The following is a 24,238-nucleotide window of genomic DNA, read 5'->3' as shown; positions in this document are numbered from 1 at the left end:
TGTCTTCATGAAGTATCTCTGTATTCAACAGCGCCATCTGCTGACTAAACATTTAGCACCTTCCATAACAGTTTTGCGCATGCTCAGTGCGACATTGCTACTCAACATGCTCTGCTAGTCATTCACTTCACTTTCAAGGGTATTGGTGGCAAATTGCTCCAAATAAAGTCATTGTGCATTGAAGCGGAATGCTATTTACCGCTAAATCTATGAAACAACTTTGTCATTGATTAACGTCGTAATGATTTTGCGTGACGTTGTTGCCTTGCGAATGTCGAGTTATCTGTTTGTGATGTATGTCTCCCATGCTTACATAGCCATCGCTCCTCAGTTTACTGGTTAATTAATCCGACCCTGAAAACACGCTCTACATTTGAACATGCCGTTGCAAAGTGCGGTACACACATCAGTGTCCAGGCTAGTAAATAGGGGTGTGTTTGCCCTGCTACAACATTGGCTAGCCGCTTGTCAGTGCCCAGTCACGTGGTATCACACGGACGGCCATGTTTCCGAAACACAAACAACAAGAAGAGCAGCGACTAGGAGCCAGCAGACACATACTGATACGCAGCTGCGACCGTTGGAGGCGAGGGGGAAAAATAATAAATAAAATACAGAGCGCGACTTTCTGAAAGTACGATTCTGTCGAATGAATACGTTTACAGTGTTTAAAGAGACCAATGCATACGATTTATTGGCAGTAGAGACGCCGTGCAGACAACCAGTCTGGTAGCTATAAACAGTGAAGGTAAGCCATGGTTCCTCTTTGCAGCTTGTCTTTAGCTAGCTGGCTAACTTGAGCTAACGAGCTAACCTCGGCTCTTGCAGCTCGAGTGGCATTGATTTATCTCGGGCGAGAAAAGCATTCCCTTAAGTTCGTTCAAGTTCTTTAACTGGCAAGTTTCTGTTGTTTCTGCCATTGTGTTTGGTTTGTTTACATCGCGCTAGCCCTAGCTTATTACCGACAGCGGAGTTTAGGTGGCCGTCCACACATTGGCGGAGCAGGCCGGGGAGTCTGATTCCAACACTCCGCCCCCTCCGCCATCATATCTGGTGTCATTTGAACCTACAAGCAAAGGCCTCTACGATAAACGGATACCGTTCGCTAGTTTATGTTGCAAGCTAGTAAATCCATCTCGATTATGCAATAGAAATCTGATATTGTTGGACAAATACTGTTGTAAAGATTGTTATATCTTCACTTCCCACCAATCTATCTGTTGAAATTAGCTCGAGAGACGAACAATGTACAAGCTAATGTAACGTTAGCTCGCAACCACTGACGGTAGCTAACATCAACTCGTGCTATGTTGTTTAAATGTTAGCCATCCCAACGACCAATTAGTTTGGCATTACGTGTGTTTAAGTTACATATTTGTGTGTATTGATTACCAGCTTTTACGTCGCTTCAAAGTCTTCATCTCCGCAGCTTGAAATCGTAATCCCGCCACGTTTTGAAGCACATAAAATTAGCAAATCTTCAAATACATTAGAATAACAACATTTATTAAACAACGTGAGCAGTAACGTTATTACTGCGTGACCTTGCTTTAATGGGACGTTACTACAGCATGCTAAATATGTGTAATATTTTGCCTGTTGTTGGCCTAAAGTTTTGATTTAAAGTTATGAATGCCTTCGAAACCAAAATAAGCGCTAACAAGCTAAAATGCTATTGGATGACTCTGTCTTGACTAGTAGCACTGTAAGTTGTAATTATTTTAATCGCGAGTGGGGTTAATACATGTGAAATGTTCTTTTTTCATATTACTGCCTTTCAAGCTTCATTTCATTGAAATTGCATTTTAAGAACATTGCTGTGACTACAAATATGTAATAATTGCCAGATATTTACATACACGCACACACAGTCAACTAAGACAGAAAGTAATTAAAAATGTACAGCCACATTTAGTTCAATGTTAATTGGGTATTAATTGTAAAGGTATCTAATCACTTTTGAACTACTAAAAGTGGGTAAAGTAACAGAGGTACGCCTGAAGTACTGTACTGCAATCATACAGCCCTCACTTTAAGTTAGTTAATTGTACTTGTGCAAATTGCAATCATGCAAGTGTAATAAAAGTCCATACCACATGTTATTGTTAAGAAAGAAGTCAGTGTGCTCTAAAAGGAAAAATTGACTACTTTTCTTTTTAAATTCAAGCACCTTTGCATGTAGAAAAACAAAAAATCAAGTTGTGATATTTATGCAACGCTGCCAATATGAACTTGACACAGATGCAAGATGGTAAATGTGAGTGGAGCAGAGAGAAAGTTAGGCTTTAACATTGTACAGGGGGCTTCATTCAAAATGTTTAAGGCTCTAGCCAGCGAGTGTAGTGCCCTAGGAGACTGCCTGTATCACTTAGGCATATGCCTTGAGCCAGACCTGGCTATGACCCCCTACTGTATATTGCCAGTCTTCGATGAGTGACAAGACCCATTAATGCATGTACCCAACTTCACCATCATGACTTTGCGACACACTGACACACATTATAGAAATCGAGCCCTAACTGTGATAGGGTAATATTGCCAATGATTTATTTGTTTGATGCAGTCCATTATCATGCATCATTTGGGGGAGAGCCCCTATTATTCCTATAGAGTGATGGGGACTCTTCAATTAAATGAACAGCTAAATTTGGACATCACCAAAAATGTTTAGGAGAAGAAAAGATACTTTATGAATCCCTGTTTAAAAAGGAATATTACTATCATTATGTCACTCTAACTGTGATAACCGATTTATCAGATACCTGCATTATTGGTCCCAGTATTTCAAGCAAATTTGCAGTGTGAGATATAACACTTTTTTTTAAAGCGTTCACAACTAGGGCTAAGTGATAAAACAATCTATAGATTGGCTGCTGTCATTATTTCTGTGATATTTTCTATGTAAGTTCCTATTGTTCTATAATAAGTAACAATAAACAAAAATTCTGCAGTGTTCTGCTTGCACGTGAAGTTGCCAAAAGAGTAGAGTAGAACAAAGGGGCACAACAGTGATGGTGAAAGGGAAGTCTTGTTGTCATCAGATATGATGAAATTGCTTACAAAAATTCTAACAGTACGTAGCCTTAATTTTATGGATGCTAGCAGCAGCTCTGCTAGAAGCAGCCTTACCAATAATCCCGTGTTCGCTGAAGTGCATCAGGATGACAGAGTTTTAACCAGACACTGATTTATTTAGTGGTTTCACTGGTTTTAATTACCAGGCCTGTAACATTTTAATTTAAATATTGTGTTGCAGAGATGCTCTGGCCTTCACATCATACACAGACGAAAGTATCAATGATCTTTGCTTGGTGCAGATCCCTGCAAAAATCACACCACAATCACTTACTCATATTTTTCAATGAAAATGAGAATAACGATGTAAAAATGATCATTCCCTTTAATATCGCTAATCAGATCGAAATCGCAATATAAGTCAAAATAATCACTTTTTTTAAATCGTTCAGCCATCGTGAACAGTGAAGGTGAATCCTGTCGTAAACAAGCTGAGCTCCTAGAAACAGGCTACGCTAATGTAAGCAGCAGCTGCACTAACTCCTGATGGTGTCTGTTAAAGTGAAGAGGAGAAAGACTTGTGTTTAATGTGAAAGTCCTTTTTATGTAGTGTTTACTGGTTTTAAGTATCCTGTCCATATTGTTAACAATGAAAACTGAAGAAAGAAAACATAAACAAGCTCAATTTCTAGAAGGTGTTAGGGGAATAGTAAGGGGAAGCCCCCCGGAACTGCTGTGTCAACAAAACAGCGTTGGAGAGACACTGATATTCAACTTCTCTATTTAGTGTTTTTATCTGTAATTTCATAATCTTTATTATAACTTTAAACTAACTTTAAATCACATTAAATTAATAATAATTAAATTATTACATTTTAAATAATGGATTAACTGGTTTCTGTTGGCCTCCTCTTAAAATCAGGATACTCTACAAACTTGCAGCATTATCAAATTTTATATCATGATAAATGTCTATTGATAAATAGCTCTGTGCTCTGTGCACAACCACGCTATCTATTAGTCAAAATTACATGTTTGTTGGTCTGATCAGCCAGCTTTCCACATAATTATATAAACCTTGAACTTGTTTCTGGGGATTTCAGTCAATCTTTTCTCACTCTTGGATCTTGAAATCGTCATTTTAACAAAGATAAAACAATAATTATTTCCTTAGCATTCACAAACGACAGCTCCCAAAAGGCTTTAACAACTTGCAAATGGCATTCATGTGGAAGAAAGACTATTATCTGTTAAGTTTATTTCATTTATTTTCCCCAATAGGGCACCGCCTGATCCAAACCTACTATCCTGTGATTGTCTAGTACTTGTTGTCTCAAACAGCAACTTTCCCTATCCAATCAAACCACAGTAATATTAGCCAATCACAGCACAATTGAGCTAGACTAGTCAGTGCTGCATTGGGAAAATAATTGCGCTGCTGTTGGTACCTGAAAGCCGTCCTTGAGTGTTATAATAGATACTGAAAACGGGGACACAAAAGCCTGCCAAAACTCTGAACATCAGCACGACCCGACGTTCAAGTTGAAATGTTTGGAGGCTTTTTGTGTGTAACACACTGAGAGCGACTTGGACACACACTGCGAGGAAGTAATTTATTGGCCGATCGAACTGTTTTTTTTCCTGACATACAATTGAAGGAAAGCAGGGTCATCAGATTAAAGTAGTTTGTGAAAAAAACACTTGTCTACCTGTGATGCAATGCGTCTTACAAAAATTAATGATTTGCAATTAATTCTGCTTTAAAGCAAAAAACTAAAGTAAGTCTCTTGCATGCACGGTTCTAAAGATGCAAGGTATACTGTCAATGACACCGTCTGACGTTTATCCTAATATGGAGTTGCCGAACTAAGGGGGTGAATATTCTGACAATCTAATTTCTACGTTTGATGAACTACATGATTGGTAATTGCTCACAAATTGCAAGGCTGTATGGAAAGCACAGAGATTGGTTGAATTTGCTCGAGTTGTTGCGATTGGGACATGCTTGAAGCGATCTCGGATCCCACTGGCTATAGTCTGATGACGAAGTAGCCTCCTGTGAACAGGTCTGGGCATGTAGCTGGTGGTTAGTGATAAACTATTTCGTTTTCCACGTGCTGCATTGTTTACAGAAAAAGAAACAGTTTTTCTTCCTGATGCAGATTTGAATCTTTGTCAGGTCTGTCCTCAAGAGGAGAAGAAAATTACTTTTTAATGCTGGTTTGTTGAACGTAGGTCGGGTCGATCATTTCTGATGCATTCGAGGAAGTCGGGAAATCTGATCATGCCACAGCGTCAAGGAATCTAGCTCAAGTTGAATTTTAGATCTAGAACGGATCGTTAGCTGTTAGCATGCAGATGTCTGTTTTATAAGGATTAATAAGAAGCTAAATCATCGTCAGGTAGCCGCTGATGGGAGCCGGGATGTCATTACGGCGCATTACGCTCCGCCTCACTTTGCTGTCCACACGGACTGTTTTTCCTGCGTACGGCGCAGCCTGCTGATACCTGATTGGTCAATATTACTTGGACTACAAGCGTAGTACAAACGGAAACCAGGACACTTGCCATCCCGGAAATCCACGTCCCTCCGTTATCCTGAAGGGACCCTTTCTTTCTAAAATGATGCAGCCTACTCATATATTTTGATAAGAAATTGGTCCAAATGTTTCTGTGTAACAAAGCTTTTTATGGAGAAACACAAACCATGTATGAGCTTTAATTACTGAAATTCAGTTGCCATGACATTCAAGAGTTATCCCCAGCCAGCTGCACTATTTGAGAAACAGCTGGTTGACAAAATCCCTGAAATGGACTCCTTGGGTTCCTGGATGGAAATTCTGCTGTGAGCAGCAGTCATATTGGGCAATGATTGAGCATTAGACTACAAATAGTTTCCTGTTTCGTTTATTCAGTCAAGGAATACCACAGTGTTTTTCTCTCGCCTCACTGTGCTGTAACAGCTTGATGAAATTGGGCTGGTACCTTTCAGAGAGTTCAAGGCACACTGCAAAAATGGCGTGTCAAGGCTGCCCAACAGAAAATTGAATAATGCTTGCTTTCCTATCACAACATAGGCGGCCTGCCAAACTGTGCAAATGCATCTCACCAGCAGTGAATTCATGTGTACACTTCTAACATTATTCTTTCCATCTTTTTTTTTTCCAGTGGTGCAAAAGGAGGAGGACAGGAAATAAAGGAGTTACCTGGAGGGTCTCCATCAATCCACATTTCAGTTGGAGGGAGAGAAAAAGGCACAGAGAGAGAGAGAGAAAGGAGAAGAGGAGTGCGAGTCGTGTCTGCTTTTGGCAGCTGTTCCAGCAGCCTGTTCATTGTTTAGGCTGTTATTTCGTTCCTGAGTTTTCTTTTTGATGAATCAGTTCATCTTTTTAACTTTAATGTGAGATATTACTGCTGTAAAAAAAAAAAAAAAAAAAAAGAAAACGAGCAAACATTTTTATTTGTTCCATTGTTAATTTCCAAGGTTCTTTTGTTTCTTTTTTTATGTTTAACAACCTTTTTCGGCTGTGAGTAGCAGGAGCTTCCATTCTCCAAACTATCGTCAACCCCCCTTCCTTAACTAGTTAGGACCTGATAACCTGGTATTCCTCAAGCACCTGAAACTGGCAGCTATTCTCTTTGTGTCTGTGTGTTTGGGGAGCTCTGTGACCACAGCTTAAGCACCACTCAGCCTTCTAGTCACCTAAGCCTAACTAAAGCAAGCCAGCTCTAGCCTGGTCCAGCCCAGTCCAGCCTGCTCCGATCATCTGGACAGGGTAAGACTCTTTGGGAAACATTCATTTCTTAGCTGTTTTACATTTTCATGTGCTCTTTTATTCCAAAAATAAAACTGATTTTGTTTCCCTCAGATACTCAGTTCTGTGTGGACGTGAGGAATATGACTGCTGAGACTCTTAACTTCGGCCCAGAATGGTAACTGATCTGTCTCTTTTCATTACATTAGCTGAGCTTTTAAAGTACCTCTGAATACATGCATATATACCAAACAAAATATGAATGTCATCGCTCTCATAATAACCGAATAGATTTTCTAAATGGTTTAAAGTCTTTTAACATTTAATATAGTGAAATGTGTTTTTATGATTTGACTTGGACTAATCCGGCGACCAATTTTGAGTGTAGCACCATCTTGTGTAGCCGCCAAAACTGCGGTGGCAACTCCGTGTCTGCTGCTGCCTGCTGACTATGACTGCAGCATAGTAAAGATGTGAGACAGCTGCCTCCAGTTACTTATGAAAATACCTTAATCAGGTGCTCTAGACATATTAGACACTGGTTACAACAGCAGCCTGATTACATTGACTTGACCATCCGCCACATGTTTGCGATGAAGTGCTGTGTAATATAACGTTATTCTACTAGCTCGTTAGCTAATCATTAACAGCTGCACTTAATCTAAATGGATTTTCATTCAGCGCGTATTTTCTATTTATTTGCTAATACAATGGGTCTGTGATGATTACATGCAGCTCATGATTGTCCTAACTAGCTATTAGAGGCACGTTATATACGCGATCATTTCATAAACAGTGTGTCAGGTCAGTCAGAGAGGGCCAAAATTACTGTTATAATAATAAAAATAATATAATAATTAATTTTGTCTGTCCTCTGCGCAACCAGTGAATCTATGTAGAGCATCCAGTCTCAGACGGGTTGACTCGTCATGACAGGAAGGCTTGTGTATTGGGCACTTTTTTCCCCCCAAAGTTAAAGTGTGGGGGGAAAAGCCTGTTGAATCCCTGACTGTTAGATCAGCCGATGACTCCGCAGGCTCTTCCCGATGTCCTTTGCGTGGTTGTTAAAAGTAAAGTTGCATGGAAAGTAACGGTAAAAGTAGATGTATGGAGACACCACCGCGACCTCTGAACATCCGTTTATTCCCCGGATGAGTGTATACCTTCTTGTTCTGGAGCTTTTGACCTTATTACCTGATCTACTTCAGCATATAGTTTACTTAGTATAAGAGCTTTATGTTCAACCTTTGATATGATTAATTTTAAGGAGCTTCTTTGATGCTGATTTAAGCAAAAATGCCAAATGTTTGGAGGGTCCAACTGTTCAAATCAGAGGATTTAGCTTGTCTTTTTTTTGTCTTGTATCATGTGATAGTATACTCAATACCTTTGGGCTGTAAACCGTAATTTGAGCAAAAAGAATATTGGAAAACATCACTCTGGGCTCGTAGAAATTGTGACCTCTTCTTTGACTTTTTATAAACTCTAAACAATAGTCGTTAGAATAATCAATGATGGAAATAATATCATCCAACATCACTGCCCTTAAGTCCCGCCATCACTGTGAAAGAAATGTGTAGTAGTAAATCCCGTTTACTCTTCCTCTGCAGTGTGTGTTTGCGTAGCGATTAATGGGGGGCGTAGTCTCCAGTTTGGTAGCGCTCCGTCTCTAACAGCCTGTGACTGCTGTGTGCATTCTTGGTGCGATGCCAGCCGCGCAAAAATATTTCTCTTTACACATCTGCAGCTGCTTTCCTCTCAGTGGCCCATCTAGCCCACTTTTATCCTTGTAACCTTGTAACGTCTTTTAATGCCGGTTAGCGTCACAAAATTTGTTGCACCATTTGTTGGCAGCGGTGACGGCAAGTATATTCGTCATTGTGCTGCTTTGCATTAAGGTTAATGTAACAAGTATTAGAGGAGCCCTTGCTATATAAGACTTACACAAAGCATGAATATAGTGTACATTTAGATTTACATTGTGGGGAAGAGCTGTTATTTAGCACCATTTTTGATGGCAAGAAAAGAAATATGCAAAAACATTTCTTCGTCCCCTCCAGTGGCACACTTCCTCGGCTCTCCTCTTCATGTGTATTATTAGCCACTCCTCCACTTATTTTTACTCTCTTTTATATGCCAAATGGCCTTTCATGATGCCTTCCTTTACCTCTTAAACCCCTCACCCCCCTCTACACCTCTCCCAAGTTGCATATGGTTTTGATGTGCTGCTGTGAGTCAATGACACACTTTGTAGAGGCATGTGAATGGAGCCATTGTTAAAAAGCAGGCGTTTGGAATCGAGCCTAGTGGTAATGGCTTTTTAAAATGAAATCTTGAGATTGGAAAGCTAATATATCGTCTGTGTTAAGCCAAGTATTTTCAGGGGCACCTGCGTAGGAGGGGGGTTGATTTGTTTTAGGACATTAAGTAAATTCTTTTTTCCCTGCTGCAAGATGGATGCTTTTCTCCAACTCAGATCAGCACAGCAGCTCGCTTTTTTTTGCTCCAGATTATTTACAAGTGATTCTTTTTCTACTAATGTCAGCTTCTCTGAGTAGCCAGAAAAAATGTTGACATGAAGCTTTAATGATTCAGTCAGTGATAACAGAGTTGCACCTTTCTGTTGAAACCAATGACTGTATATATAGATGGACGACGCGTCTCCATCTGCTCTCATTGTACAGAATTAATGCCAAAATAGCCCCGTGATAGGTGCTGCCATCTTGCGATGGTGATGTCATTAGGAGCCAGAGTCTGCACAGTAGAGTAGTAGGCAGGTGACGCCGCGGTAACCACTTCCGCTAACCCAAACACACACTTAACTTACCGAAAAAACAGCAAGGATCCCGCACGCAACAGCTTCTCTGTGTTGGTCTGAGGTTACATTCACAGATATGGAAACTTCAATGACTGTAGTGATTGTTTCATTAACGCTTCCTCTCGCCGCTCCTCCTCTGCTAATCCGGAACAGATCAGCTGCAGGAGCCGATTTGTCAACAGAGCCGTCAATACAGCATCATATAACTAATTAAAAATAGACTTGTCAGAAAAATCAACACTTGGACATAAATCAGCATGACAAGAACCAACTATGATGAGAAAAATTTGGCGTGTATTTAGATTTTATAGTTTGACTCATGTCCCATCTGTTAACATGGAGGAGGCGGGCTTTATGACCTATACTGCAGCCAGTCAGGGGGCGCTTGAAATGTTTTGGCTTCACTTTCAGGGAGCTGTCATGCCGCCATCTTTTTATACAGTCTATGGTTGAAACAGTGACCCCTGACCGGTAGCTTCAGTTGCTCATTTGATTATTTTTGATTTATTAAATATTAAATCACATTTTTTCAAAGATGGAAGAACATTCTCCCCAGAGCCCAGCAAACATATCAAACAGCAGATGTTGTCAGACTGATATGGGCCTATCTCGGATATATTGTATATCAGTATCTTTGTATGCGTTATCCAGTATGTGAAGACACAAAGGCTTTTTGCTACAGTCACATGTAACAAACCGTCACAGCTGAGCAAATAGACCTAGGATAGGTTGACAATGTATAACAGTGTTAAACATTCATTATTTATGTTATCTGTTTGAGTAAGCAGCTTTCTGAGCCCCTGTGCATGCTCATATTGGTGCAAAATCCCAGCATAATCCTCTTAAAGGGATAGCTCGCTTTGTTTTATGTTGGGTTGTATTATCAATAGTACGTTTACTACATACAGTGGATGGTACATGGTAAATGGATTGTACTTATATAGTGCTTTTCTAGTCTCCGGACCACTCAAAGCTGCTTTTACACTACATGTCACATTCACACACACATTCACACACTGATGGCGTAAGTGCCAATCTCCAATCAGATCTATGCCCATTCATACCCGATGGCTATGCCACCGGGAGCAATTTGGGGTTCAGTGTCTTGCCCAAGGACACTTCGACACGTGACTGTAGCAGTCAGGCCTCGAACCGCCAACCTTCCGATTGATAGAAGACGACCGACTCTACCACTTAGCCACAGCTGCAGATAATATTCAAATATAGCGTACAATTGATCCACTATGGAGTTTTAGGTGGGACGTCCTTATAAGTGTATTAATTAAGTGTGAAAGTGACCCTATCTGCAGCGGCATATAGCCTAGCTTCCATGCTGGCACTCCGGCCGGTTTCTCAACACTGGGGCAGTGCTGACAACCTCACTTCAAACAAACGAAATATCCCTTTAAAAGGTCTTTTCTCATTCCCTGGAGGGGAAAAAATATCAATCACCATATCAGTAATTGATGCTTTTTTCATCTCTAAAATCATTATAGGTATTGGCCAAAAAAACATCCCATATCTGCCGGACTTTAATTCCACCTCTCATTGAAATCCAACGCTGAGGTGTCTTATGTTTGTTAGAACAAATATGAATAACAAAAATCATCCTAATTCTTGATGCTTCCTCACGCAGGCTCCGTGCACTGTCCAGTGGGGGGAGTGTGACGTCCCCCCCTCCTTCCCCCGCCATGCCAAAGTACAAGCTGGCCGAGTACCGCTACGGCCGAGAGGAGATGTTAGCACTTTATATCAAAGACAACAAGGTGAGTTAAACTCTACAAAGTCTCCCTCAAGACTGTGTGAATCACAGAAGAAGAAGCTTTAATGAGAAAGTCACTCGTACTTAAAAGTAAGCTGTAATATTTGCAAACACCAGCATGCATCTTGCATTCCCATCATCAAGACTGCAGACCTGCTTGTAGGTCAGTTGTTTTTTGAATCCTAGTAGAAGATAGTTTTGTCCTAAGTTTCCATTGTTATTGTTTCAGGTCCCAGAGGACATGCAGGATAAGGAGTTTGCTGCTATTCTGCAAGATGAGCCCATGCAGCCACTGGCACTGGTGCCTCTCACTGAGGAGGAGCAGGTCAGCCACAAACACATGCTCGCAAATAAACTGCAAACGTTGAATCGTTTCAACTCGTCATGCGATATTTAATGATGATATGACCTTGTTTCCAAAGCGAGCTCTTCTGTTGGTTGACAAATGTGGCTGTGAGCTCGCATTCCTCAAATTCTTCCCCTTTGCTCTTTTCATTCTCTCTGCAGAGGAACTTCTCCATGTCTGTGAACAGTGTGGCGGTGCTGAGGCTCATGGGAAAAGGGGTGGGTGGGGCGGCCCCAGCTGGAGTGGTCCGAGGACGAGGGGCCACACGAGGCGGTCGAGGTAACAACTAAAAGCAAAAATCACAACCTCTTAGAAGAGGAAAAAAATGCGACGAATAAAGTGTAGCATTGATTCAGCTTAAGTGAACTCATTATAAATCCCCAGTACTTGTGCTAAAGCTAACATTAGTCCAACAGCAACAGATTTGCTGCCCAAAACCTTTGGCTGAAACTACAATGGCTGTTTTCCAGGGAAAGTAAGGGAATTTATTTATTCAAGCCAACCACTGGAGTGTTTATTTCCCTTTTTTCTTCCTCCATCTTGATGCAGCACACTTCCTCTTGGCCTGTCTAAATAGTCGTCCTTTTGTCCAGCCACACCTGCCTTTAAAACCTCTTGGCTTATGAACTCACCTTGTGCTCATGCAGCACTCTGCGCTTATGAATGTCCAATGTAAACACAAGCCTTCCGGTTCAGGACAGCCAAGGATACGGCTTTAAAGAAGTGTGGATGTCTTCATTTGTGTGCATGTATCTGGTGTACGTGGCCGTCTGCAGAAAATACTTTAGAGTGTAGAAAGTGTGCAAATCGGTCTCAAATGCCTGATCACAAGTTCTCTCGCTAAGACGACGACATTAACTAAAAGAACCTTCTTCTCCGCATGTACGACATCAGGACGAGGTCGTGGTGAAGGTGGATTCTACCAAAGAAGTATTGAAGATGCTGAAGTTGGTTTTGGCCGCAGTGTGCGAGAGATACACCGCAGCCAGAGCTGGGATGACCGGTGAGAAAAAACACTACCCGAAGGTCGAGAAATTCCTGCCTCCCGTTGCTCCATGGCAACGCAGTGGCAAATTTCTTCACTGTTGAAAGAAGCTGTCATCGGTTTAATAACGTCAATAACCTGCTTTTATATTTTTGTAAATCCTTGATATTGTGGGAGGGTGTATTTCACTTCACTCAAGTATCTTTTTGTTAATTATTTTTGTAGTTTTTCTTGATGAGCCCAGTTGAAATAGTATCCGTGGTGGTGTAATGCACGTTTTGGCTCGACATGTATCCCTCAGCTGATGTGAATTTTTCTCGATTTCCCTCCTTTCCCCAGGGGTGAGCGTCGCTTTGAGAAGCCGCTGCGGCGGGAGGTCGGGCGTCCCGGCTTTGAAGAGTCTGTGGGTCCCGCGGGTCCTCTGAGGAAGGAGTACGCAAGGGCTGACAGTGATAACTGGCGCACCCTCCGGGAGGAGCAGGAGGAGGAAGAGGCAGAGCCGGGCAGCAACTGGAGACTAACTGGACCCCGCAGGGATGGTATGATAAACGCAAACATTTATTTATAGTGTGTTGCCTTAAACTGTGTGTGTAAAAAATGAAACGTGAAGGCCACATGGTACAATTTTCTTTCATAAAATGCACGATGAGCAGTCTGCAGCAGTCTCCTTTTTGATGTGATTTTATTAACTCGTGTGGAGGGAATGTTGCCCTTAGCTTAGTTTAGAATAGTTTTATTACTCTGGTGTGTTCAGGGGTTTAACTCCGTTGACTTTCCTACGATTTTTGAAAAGATTATTGAGAGAAAAATATTTAGTTTATTTGGGGTTGTAGTGATGCTCCCTTTTTTTCTTTTGCGTTGAAAATCCTGCAAACCCTTTCTCCTAAGAGTGGCTTGCCTTTCCCCCTGCTGTGTCCGAAACCACATACTAACGTACTGCCTACTACATACTCAAACAGTATGTACTGCATACTGCCTACTAACCTGACTATTAAGATGCCGTTTGCATCATACTCAGAGCCGTCTTCTCCGTATCATGTGACTTAATCGTTTACGTATGTCCGGTCTGATCTCTGGTCCATCTCCGCCATAGTAGAAGCTGAATAGCCGCAATGCATTTTGGGACAGTTGAGTATAACCAGTGAGCTCCCGTCTCATACTCAAACATCCGGGCATTTCTCGCATACACAAAATTGCATACTATGAGATGGGAACGCATGACATACTCAATAGTATGATAGTATGCGGTTTCGGACACACCGATGGATTCAGGCTGATGTTAAGGTGGCAAAAGGACAACACTTCTGAATGGCAGTATTATTAGCTTCATGTTATCCAGATGTTAACGTCTTCTTCTTCTGCTGGGGAGCTCAGTAACATGTGATTGTAAATTCTGTCCCACAGTTCGGCAAAATGATAAGATATTATATCTTTAGACTGTAATGCTGACTGTAATTACTGGTATTTTGTGCCCGCCTCACCTTATTTTACTGCTTAGCTTTAGTCCCCTAAAATGATCCTTGATCTTGACGTCCAGTTTACCGCCTGCCTGAAGCCAAACAGTCAGCCAGGCAGTGGTTCAGCTCGAGCTGAGACCATGAAGTAATCATGTGAAATAATCATGATCTTAATATTGACTGAAATTATAGTAATTATGTTTTTTAAATAATCAACCTTACACCTTCAATCTTTTTAGACTGGGAGCACATGCACTTTTACACGATCACTGTAGTTTGTTTTTGTTCTTAATTTTATCGTTGATGCTCACATTCTGAGAGCTGTAATGTTTTAGGTATTAAATGTGTGCAGTAGGTCTTACTTGTGTTGCAGGTCTAAACGGTAGACGTAGTGACATCTAGTGGCGGAGAAGAGGAATTGGATGAAATAGAGCTACAGTTTCAAGCCTCCAACGTTTCTAAAGACCTAACAGTCCGGATACGTTAACGCATGACCTTTTATCTGAAAACATGTTTCAACTCATCTTCAACTTTAAATTAAAGTTGGTTGATGACTGTGTAAAAACACCCGGAGGTCAGATATCAGGAAGCCAAACGCATACATACATGATTGTCTTGGCAAGCTGCTGTAGCCTGGCGATGCATTTCTCCAACAAAAGCCGTTTTGTTGTAGGGTCTTCGTCTGTTTTGCAAATATTATAATCATGATTTTGTGATATCTTTTCTCAGATGGAGGTCCTCGCTCAGCAGGCTGGCGGGACCATGGCGGCCCAGGCGAGAGTCGTCGGAGGAAGTTTGATTTCGACTTCCGGGAATCTGACGGTCACAGCGGTGGCCGCCGGCGTGCAGGCAGTGAGGGTCTGGAGGACGACAGAGACGGCCTGCCTGAGTGGTGTACAGATGAGGAGGATGGCGAGATGGGCACTTTTGACTCCTCTGGTGCTTTCATGCCTATGAAGGTGTGTTTCCTTTTGGAATAACTGGCTAGTATTAACAGATTTACACAAGGAACATTTTGAATGGAGTAATTATTCTTTTATTAAAGTGTTTAAAACTGGTCCTTCAAGGAGGAGCATCTGTTACACTTGTTTCATTTTCCCCACTTCTCTTTGTCTGCCTCTGTCAGAAGGGTGGCAAGGACACAATCCTGGAGGAAGAGTTGGAGTTTAAGGGGATAGAAGAGGAGGAAGAAGAAGAGAGCCTCATTGACATAGAGAGGAACAGCGCTGAAGGAGACAAAGACAAGGGTGAGCAAAGACTTCTTTTTTCTTGCGTTTCTTTTGTCCATTTGGTTATTTGAAATTGCCTAAGACAATTTGACTGATTTAAAGGTTCAGTCAGCGTCCATCACAGCCCAAAGAGGAATCCAACTAAGTGTCTGTTTCCTTCCTTCCCTCCACTTTCACCCTACAGAGAGTAAAGAACCTGGCTCTGCTGTAGGAGATGGTGAGATCAAGCCAGCATCACCCTCCTCCTCCCCTCCAGTCCACTGTACCCCTCCGTTCTTGGAGCCTCGGCCCAGCAACGCTGGCCCAGTTGTGGACAACCTTCAGCTGAACAACATCCATGTTGTAAAGGCCACCAGCACACCCTGTGAAGGTATGCCTTATTTCTTATACTTCATTCAGATAGTAGAGAAACCACCAAGTTTTGGAATATCATACTTTATATGATATTCAGTTGTTTGAGTACTTTTAGTCTCTTGTTGCAGTATAAACTGAAAGTATGAACATTGAAGGTAACTTCAAGCTGGAAAATACATTTTTAAGTTATATAAAACTTTTTTACATTACTACTTTTATATCCAGTTTGAAAACACAATATTTAGAAGTGAAGCCAGCTTCACAACAGCTTTTTATTAAACAAGAGTCTGAATTCAGAGGCTCTTTAAAGTGTTTGTCACATGCTTATATTTCTTTACAGTTAAAGCTTAACAGGAATGTTCCCATTAGTCAGATTACCTGCATCGTTAATGTTTCCGCTGTGGAACAGCCACATCGACCAAACATACTACATTAACTCTTGAAAGTAAACACTTTGTAAATCAGTTTGAAACAATGGAATGGAAAGCCATAAACGGATTCCATGAAGACATAAGCAGGAGCTGGTGACTTTATGAATTGAAAATGTATACTTTGTCTTTAAATCCTGTTTTGAGGTACTGCAACAACCAGTATATTATTGCTGTAAATAGTTAACTGCTGATTTAAAGCATAAAGAGTCTCACTCTGGTTCTGTAACTTTAAAGCTTTTCGGCTTCTTGCATTCAGCCGAGCTCTTTAATCGTCAGCACAGCGAATGTGCAGGAGGATATTCAGCCACGTTGATATTTTGGTTTGATACACAATATGTTTCTCCCCAGTCATTTAATATCTTGTTTACTGCACCCGCTGTGCCTGCTGTATCTGACACAGAGTTGGTAGATGGCTCTTTCCTCGCACATCCAGCATCACAATCCCATAAATAGAAATACTAAAAATAAGGCCCCATTGTTTAACAAACACTTGTTCTTCTTGTTTTTATGTCAGATGTGACTCCAGTAGGGGGCTCCAAGCCGCAGCTGAGCGTCAACTCCTCCAGTCTGCCTCCCCCACCCCCTTCCTCTGCCGCTCCTCTCCTCCCTCCATCTGGAGGAGACACGGAGGACGATGAGGGCATGAAGCACCTGCAGCAGGTAGGAACAACAGGAGGCACATGTGAAGCAGCTGTCTCAGAAATATTACATAATTATAGTGGGAGGAAAGCTTAACTTGACAGGGGGGCTAAAACTAGTAATTATCTTGCATGAATAATGACGTGTATATATATATATATATATATATATATATATATATATATATATATTTATATATTTAACACTTAACCAAACAAGGTTAAAAAGTGCTGCACAGAGGCAGCAAAACAAACAGGAAAATGAGCACATGTTTTTAATGAAAACTAATGGAAAAATATTAATATTAAAAATATTCAATAGTGGTATGTTTTAAATGGAACTTGGCTCACTGCCTCTGCTGATCTGATTTCCTCAGGCAGATCATTTCAGAGCCTCGGGGGGCCTGAATGCAAAAGCCCTTTCGTTTGCTTCCAGGTCTCTGGATCAGACACGTGACCTCTGCCAGAGGATCTTAAGTACATACCAGCATGTTCACTACTTAGTGGGCAGAGATGTAGCAGGGAGGAAGGCCATGGAGCCTTGAAACTTATCAGTCAGTTCTTAAAAACTATGGAAAACATACTGGGAGTTAGTGTTAAGAAGCTGAAACAGGAGTGTTTTATGTCAGTTGATCAAATCCAGATTCATTGTGTGGGATAAACATTTAGCCAGCCATGAAATGCAGCTTAACATAATGGCTAAGCTACATTCATGAACCCTAGCTCAATGTCCTAACCAAGAATCATCCTGCAATTTTATTTGGTATAATAACAACAACCTGCTTCTGTTGTGCACGTGTGTTTGCAGGAGGCAGAGAAGATGGTGGCATCGCTGCAGGACACTTCGCTGGAGGAGGAGTGTTTCACCCAGGCTCTGCAGCAGCAGCAGGAGAGCAGGAATACAGCAGCAGCTCTGCCGCTGTCACACGAGGCTGCCATGAAGTGGTTCTATAAGGACCCACAGGGAGAGATCCAGGGTAAACTTACACACTCACACGCACAAGCATAGCAGATTGATTTGGAAATATTGGCTAAACTAATCTATCTTTTTATCCTGCCCACGACCAGGTCCTTTCACCACAGTGGAGATGTGCGAGTGGTTCCAGGCTGGCTACTTCACCATGACCCTGCTGGTGAAGCGGGGCTGCGATGAGGGCTTCCAACCCCTGGGGGACGTCATCAAGATGTGGGGCCGCGTGCCTTTTGCCCCAGGGCCCTCCCCGCCGCCCCTGCTGGTGAGACAGCCACCACCAACTCAGCGCCCGCAGCCCACCCGGGGGCCCGCCGGGACTGTGAGTCAGAGCTCAGCCAACGTAGAGGATGGGGAAGGGAGGATGCAGAGGAGAGGGAAGATTGATAGACAGGTCACGGTAAAAAAGACAAATCATTAATTCCAATTCAGTTTAACAACAGGCACTCAATTTAAGAGTATCTGAAATGACCCTCACCTCATTTTAAAACTGTATTGTTGTCATGTTGTACTGTTATTCAAATCCTGTTATTTGTTTGCATCTAAGCTTCATATAAGTGGAGCAAAATGTTTCTGTTTCGTTGTCATGTTTTCCTAATTACCTACGAATGTGGCACAGCTGATCTATGCATGTATGACAGCATGTATCATTTTACATCATCTTGGGAAAATGCATGCAATCCCTATGTGTTTATTACATGCTGAGGACAGCTGTTCTAGTATCTTGAGTGTGAAGATGCATTGTATTAAAGGATGATTGCGCTCATCTTTACCAGGGGAACCTGGACCAGGAGCGCCTGAAAAAGCAACAGGAGCTGGCAGCAGCAGCAGCTCTTTATCAGCAGCTCCAACAGCAGCAGCTATTCCAGCTCATTAACAGGTCGGTTCAAAGAGAATGTAGCTTTCACTGTGCACGTCTGCACTAACGCTCATTTATTTGCTTGTTTTCTAGTTTATTATTTTACGTTTTTGACTTTTAATTTTGATTCCCGGCTTTGCTTCGTGCGCTCCAGGTGCAGTGAGCCGGGTATGATGCCTTCGATGAACAGGTCGATGTCAGTGCCAGATACAGGGTCCATGTGGGACATGCATACCTCAGCTTCACAGCCGTCAGGTACGTTCAAAGAAATGTAACTGGTTTTCCAAGTGCATGCAGTGATGACCGTAGACTGTATAAAAAGATGGACGTCACCATTGCAAGATGGCAGTGCCTATCACAGGGGCTATTTTGGCATGAATTTCGTATAAAGAGAGCAGATGGAGACGTGTCGTCCATCTATATATATATACAGTCAGTGGTGATGACACATGAACACTGTGCCTAATAATTAGGGATGCACCGATACAACTTTTTTCAGACCAAGTACAAGTACTTAAATTTGGGTACTTGCCGATACCGAGTGCCAATATGAGTACTTAATAATATCATTACAGTTCTTATAATGACTTGAAAGCATGTTTCATTTTCATCAGATGGTCCTCACTTTCTGACTGTAACAGTAAATCGACAGAATGATGCAACTGTAACTGTTGCTGACATTTTAACACTCAACTTTGTTTTACTTAACAAACACGACACTGCCACACATTTTACTTTCGTGTAACCTATAACACATTCAGTGGACTTCAGTATAACACATATAGTGTAAAAAAGGTCACCTGATGAACACTCCCATTTCTGAGCGCACCTGAACGCAGCACTAAACAGCGCATCCCAGGGAGACATGCCTGGACTTGTTTACTGCACTACGGTGACATCGGTGATCGCTCTTTTTATCATGTGTGCATCCATGAATATGTAAGTTAGTTTGCCTTAATGTTAATGTTACACTCGGTTAGCTTCAGTTTGGCCGTGAGTGGACATGTTAGTGTTGTCTGTGACGACTAAGCCTTTATCTGAAAAGTGCTTCTTTTCCGCCCACCTGCTTAAGTAACGGGAGGCTAACGTCAAGCCGTAAAGTGGTATTCGGCTGCGTTACTCGTCGTAGTTTTACGAGTACTGAGTACTAGTACTTGAGCTCCGGTATCGTTGCATTCCTACAAATAATGCTGAAATAATTTGAAAAATGTTTTTATTTCCATGTAGGCGGTGAAGCCAGTCTTTGGGACATAACAATGAATCCTTCAACTCAGGGTCCAACTCTCGAACAGCTTCAAAAGGTGGGTTTTTGAAAACATAAATTCACCATATTAATTTCTTTTGGGTTTTTTTACTGTAATCAAAATGTATGGGACCATTTTTTCTGCTTATTCAATAACTGTTCGTGCCTTTAACTAAATTAGACTGTTGTTTCGCCGCTGTCTTTCCTACAGCTCCAGCAGGAGAGGCGAGACGCTGAACTCAGGGCGAAGCGTGAGGAGGAGGAGCAGCGTAAGAGGAGGGAGGAGAAGAGGAGGCAACAGGAGGAGCAGAAGAGGAGGGAGGAGGATGATCTCTTCAGACGCAAGCAGGTGAGATGAAGGATAAAGATGTCGATGGGACGTTTCACAAAGTACCCTTATCTGCAGACCTTGGCTCAATATCAGCAGATGAATCGATACTACTGATGATACTGTTACACGCTTGACTTTAAAATGTGAACACAATCATGCCCAGAATATTTCTGAGTTTCCTTTTTGGCATTGAGGTAAAGATAACTGGTTATCATGATATTAAATATATCTTCATCATCTGATACAGCTTGTAGATTAAATGCAAAACCGCTGTTTGAGCAAAACCGCTGAGTAAAGAGCTGACCTGTGTCAATTTCTTCTCCAGTGTCGACAGCAGCAGGAGCTGATCATGAAGTTGCTGCAGGCCCCCCAGCAGCAGGGTCCTGGGGCAGGTGGCTCAGGCTGGAGCGGGGCTCCCTCCTCTGGGCTCACCAAGGCAGGGAAGCCCCAGGCTCTGGCTCTGCTGGAAATGCAGCAGGAGACGGAGAGGCTCCTAAAGCAGCAGCAGCAACAGCGAGCCCAGCAGCAGAGAGAACGCGTGAGTACAACGGCTGCAATAACATACTTCCAGGGTTTCGTACAGGAAATCGTAGAGAGCCCAAAGAAAACGGCACACGTGTCATAATGATTTTTCTTTCTCTTTCCAGCACTGCGGCATGTCCATGGGGGGCTCCTCCATGGGAGGGCAGTGGGTAGATGGTGTTGGCATGTGGGGCGGCCCAGGAGGGATGGAGGGTAAGGGTGGCAGTGGAGGCTCTTCAGGCAGCATGGGCATGTGGGACGAGGCTGTGAAAAATCAGTCCGGCCTGCGTGGCAACAGCAACAATAACATGGGCTTGAAGAACAGCCGCAGCAGCCCTTCACTCAGGTACATGAGACCCAATTAGACCTGTAAATAATACTGTACTTTTCCCATGTCTTTATAATAAGTGTGGCAGATAGCATTGTAATATTTTTTTGTGTCAGTTAATGTACATAGTTAATATGTACCCTGTGAATCCTCTGCAGTGAGCAGTACATGATGCGTCGTAAGCGGACGGAGGATGAGGAGAAGCTGCTGAAGCTGCTGCAGGGCATGAAGCCTCAGGACGGCTTCACCACCTGGTGTGAACAGATGCTGCACGCTCTCAACACCTCTGCCAACAACTCCTCCTCCTCTGTGGATGGTAGGCTGTTCAGCATTTATGTATTTAGCAGTGTCAAGGATCAGAAGAATTCAGTCTCTTAGAATGTACTGCATCCTATTAGTAGTAAATAACATTCTAACATGTTTCCGCATTTTCAGCACTGCATTCATTTAAACTTGTGTTATATATTTTTTAAAGTTGCCACAATTGTGGCATACCTGAAGGAGGTGGAATCTCCCTATGCAGTGCTGGACTTCATCCGGTCCTACCTGGGGGACACAGTGGAAGCCAAAGAGTTCGCCAAACAGTTTCTGGAGCGACGTGCCAAACAGAAAGCCAACCAACAGAGACAGCAGCAGCAGGTAGGGCTGGACTCAAAAGGTGTTTTAAGTTAAGAACAGAAAGGTAGGTGTGTTAGTATACACATTTGAAGCTAGTAAATATATTTTTTTTAAATACAAGACAATAAACCTGTACCTGAAGATACAATATGTACTAAAAACACTTCAAATGACAAAACCAGGAGCTGAACAACCAGCACATTTGAGTGACAAATCTGATCATTTTACTGACTGTTTATTATGAGATAAGATGCAGTTTTAACTGAAGTTCAGGCTTCTAATACACAACATGATATACTAACAATTAAATAGGAAAAGGCTCTAAAAATGGAGGTTACAGCAGCCTTTCTGAATGTCTTACTCCATCTAAATGTCTCCTCTTCTCCTCTTTATGTGTCTCAGTTATCAAAGGAAGTGGCTGGAATGAACATGAACTTCCCTCTGCAGGTAAATACAGACTTGCCCCCGCACTACACAAGGAAACAGTGATTGATTTAAGTTGTTAGTGGGGAACAACATTGATTGTTATTGTGTCTTTTTGCATCACTGCTACCACAACAGCACTGCATTTTACTGCTATGACAAAACGGGCATTCTTGTCTTCATTGCTGGAAGAATGTCTCGGTACTTGAATGATGGTATTAATTTTCCTCTCCGTTTTTCTGTAAGGACTCAATGCGCGGTATGAATCCAAGCACCCTGCAGTCCATGTTTCAAGCCAACCACATGAGCAAGGCTGGTCTCTATGACAACCAGGGGGGAAAGATGAAGAAGAAACAGCCCATGATGCTGCACTCTGACCCCAGCATCTTAGGTATGTGACCTCACCAGCATGGTGACTTTGAGTTTACTTTTAGTTTGACCACAGATGAGCATAGTGATCATAAAAACACCATCTGTCACTAATACACTAAGTACACACTTCCACGACTCGATAAACAACATACCAAATTAAAAACGTTCTCATCACCTGGAATTAAATGGAGCTTGTTATACTGAGAAAAGGAGATGTGCAGAAACGGAGCACAAAGAATTCCATGTTTGGGGTGTACCCCTTTTTCTAATAGCTGTGAGCTGTTGAATACACAACTCACTTTTAATTACATGTAAATAGGTGGCATCTAATCTATATATACGTATATGAAAAAACAGTGGAAGAAGAGTTCAATGAGAGCTGTACTTAAAAGAAATTCTTTAGACCAATACTGTTTGGAGAGGGGAAAAATCCATCCATTATCAATACCGCAGTTAATATTGCACATTTAATAGATGGAATTAATTTTGACCTTTTCTATGCGGTGTGTGCACTGATATTGCAACACTATGACTCAAAAGCTCAGCTGTGATGCTCTGCAGACAGTTTTAAAAGAGTACTGTAAACCACAGTGTCAGGATGCGTCACACCTGGTCTGTTTGAACTGAACCGTGGTGCTTTTAGCCGGATAGTCTGGTCGGTTCTGGCTGGTGCGAAAGCAATCTCGAACTTTGGTACGGACCTAACAAACGAAACTCTGGTCTGCCTGAAAATGGGGGTCTCGGTTCGCGTCCAAGTTGTCCAGACTTTGGTTAACGATACGTGAGAAAGCGATCTAAACCAAATATAGGAAGTGAACCAAAAAACTGTGCATTGTGGGTTGTTAACGGGTGCAGAGACAGATGAGTTGAGGGCAGGGTGGGCGACGAGGAAATAGAAATATGGTCTGACCAAACTATTTCACAGAGGTCTTGAAACTGTTCAGTGAAAAACTAAAGGAGAGCGGAACTGATTAAACTTTGGTTAAAAGTTAAAAAAAAACTGACAACAAAACATTAAAGTCCGCGATCGTGTTGAGTGTGATTGAGTGCGGTCTTCCTCTTTGCTCCCTTCAGGGAGTGTTCCCACATGGAAATTCTGACCAATTAGAGAGCAGTTTCTTTGCGCATCATAACATTTGGTCCGCTGGTAAAAGCTGCCGTGTGAACACAAACCAAACTCGAGGCAAAATGCAACACTGTCACAATTTGGTTTTTGATTCAGATCAAACAAACGGACTTCAGGTGTGATGAAAGCACCATCAGAGTGCTCTCTGCTGGACAAAGCACTTGGTGCAACATTTCAAAATAGTTCATAATTTTCTGCATTGTATGTTCTTACACAGACACACCTTTTCACTCATGACATAATAGAACATACTTAACCTGAAGGGTAATGTTTATGCTTTATTCTGGTTTAGTGGCTTCTTGTATATACAAGTGAGGATAACCTTTCCAAAACACGGGACTCTTATGTTCTTATGATTTAATATCTGGCTTGCGCCTTTGTCCCTTTGCCTACACAGTCTAAGCCAGTCCTTCAAACTCCCCAATGTCCCATCCTCCTTTGATCTTTACTCTGCTCTCTCCGTCTCCTCTCTCCTTGCCCGCCCCCGTCCTCCTTACAGGGTACTCATTCCACAACGCGGGCGACTGTCTGAGCCTGAATGAGATGGAGATGGTGGAGGATTACTGATGTGACGCAGCGCAGCAGCAATAGCTACCTGAGGCCTTCTGTCTTTTAATCAGACAAACCTGATGACGAATGTGCACTGCTGGGGGAAC

General features: G+C 42.2%; 1 protein-coding gene across 3 annotated transcripts; it reads left to right on the top strand.

Annotated features, from left to right (window-relative positions):
• Positions 1–506: 506 nt before the first annotated feature.
• Positions 507–24,229, top strand: gigyf1a (GRB10 interacting GYF protein 1a). 3 transcript variants are annotated; one of them, XM_069672437.1, is made up of 25 exons: positions 507–748; positions 6,184–6,791; positions 6,885–6,948; positions 11,225–11,354; positions 11,580–11,675; positions 11,858–11,975; positions 12,591–12,699; positions 13,021–13,220; positions 14,868–15,097; positions 15,268–15,385; positions 15,552–15,737; positions 16,667–16,812; positions 17,599–17,767; positions 17,859–18,160; positions 18,537–18,640; positions 18,774–18,874; positions 19,847–19,920; positions 20,074–20,211; positions 20,519–20,731; positions 20,841–21,061; positions 21,202–21,359; positions 21,519–21,682; positions 22,064–22,108; positions 22,331–22,475; positions 24,082–24,229. In XM_069672437.1, exons 3-25 carry the CDS (start codon positions 6,914–6,916, stop codon positions 24,147–24,149), a joined length of 3,270 nt encoding a protein of 1,089 aa, XP_069528538.1. In that variant the 5' UTR covers positions 507–748; positions 6,184–6,791; positions 6,885–6,913; the 3' UTR covers positions 24,150–24,229. The 3 variants fall into 3 exon arrangements, with proteins under 3 accessions (XP_069528538.1, XP_069528539.1, XP_069528536.1); XM_069672438.1 differs by having other exon boundaries at positions 15,265–15,385; positions 17,859–18,082; XM_069672435.1 differs by having other exon boundaries at positions 15,265–15,385.
• Positions 24,230–24,238: the final 9 nt, after the last annotated feature.

Source organism: Semicossyphus pulcher, unplaced genomic scaffold (genome assembly GCF_022749685.1).
Source record: "Semicossyphus pulcher isolate SPU_LCO1_2020_fin unplaced genomic scaffold, fSemPul1.0.p SCAF_21, whole genome shotgun sequence".
NCBI classification, from domain to species: domain Eukaryota; kingdom Metazoa; phylum Chordata; class Actinopteri; order Labriformes; family Labridae; genus Semicossyphus; species Semicossyphus pulcher.
The sequence above is the reverse complement of the archived record's forward strand: the minus strand, read 5'-3'. Positions and strand labels throughout refer to the sequence as shown.

Coding starts and splice junctions, on each gene's coding strand:
- gigyf1a (XM_069672435.1), top strand. CDS start 6,914: ATGACTGCTGAGACTCTTAACTTCGGCCCAGAATG. Junction 13,221..14,867: donor AACTGGACCCCGCAGGGATG/GTATGATAAACG, acceptor ATCTTTTCTCAG/ATGGAGGTCCTCGCTCAGCA. Junction 19,921..20,073: donor CTCTCGAACAGCTTCAAAAG/GTGGGTTTTTGA, acceptor TCTTTCCTACAG/CTCCAGCAGGAGAGGCGAGA.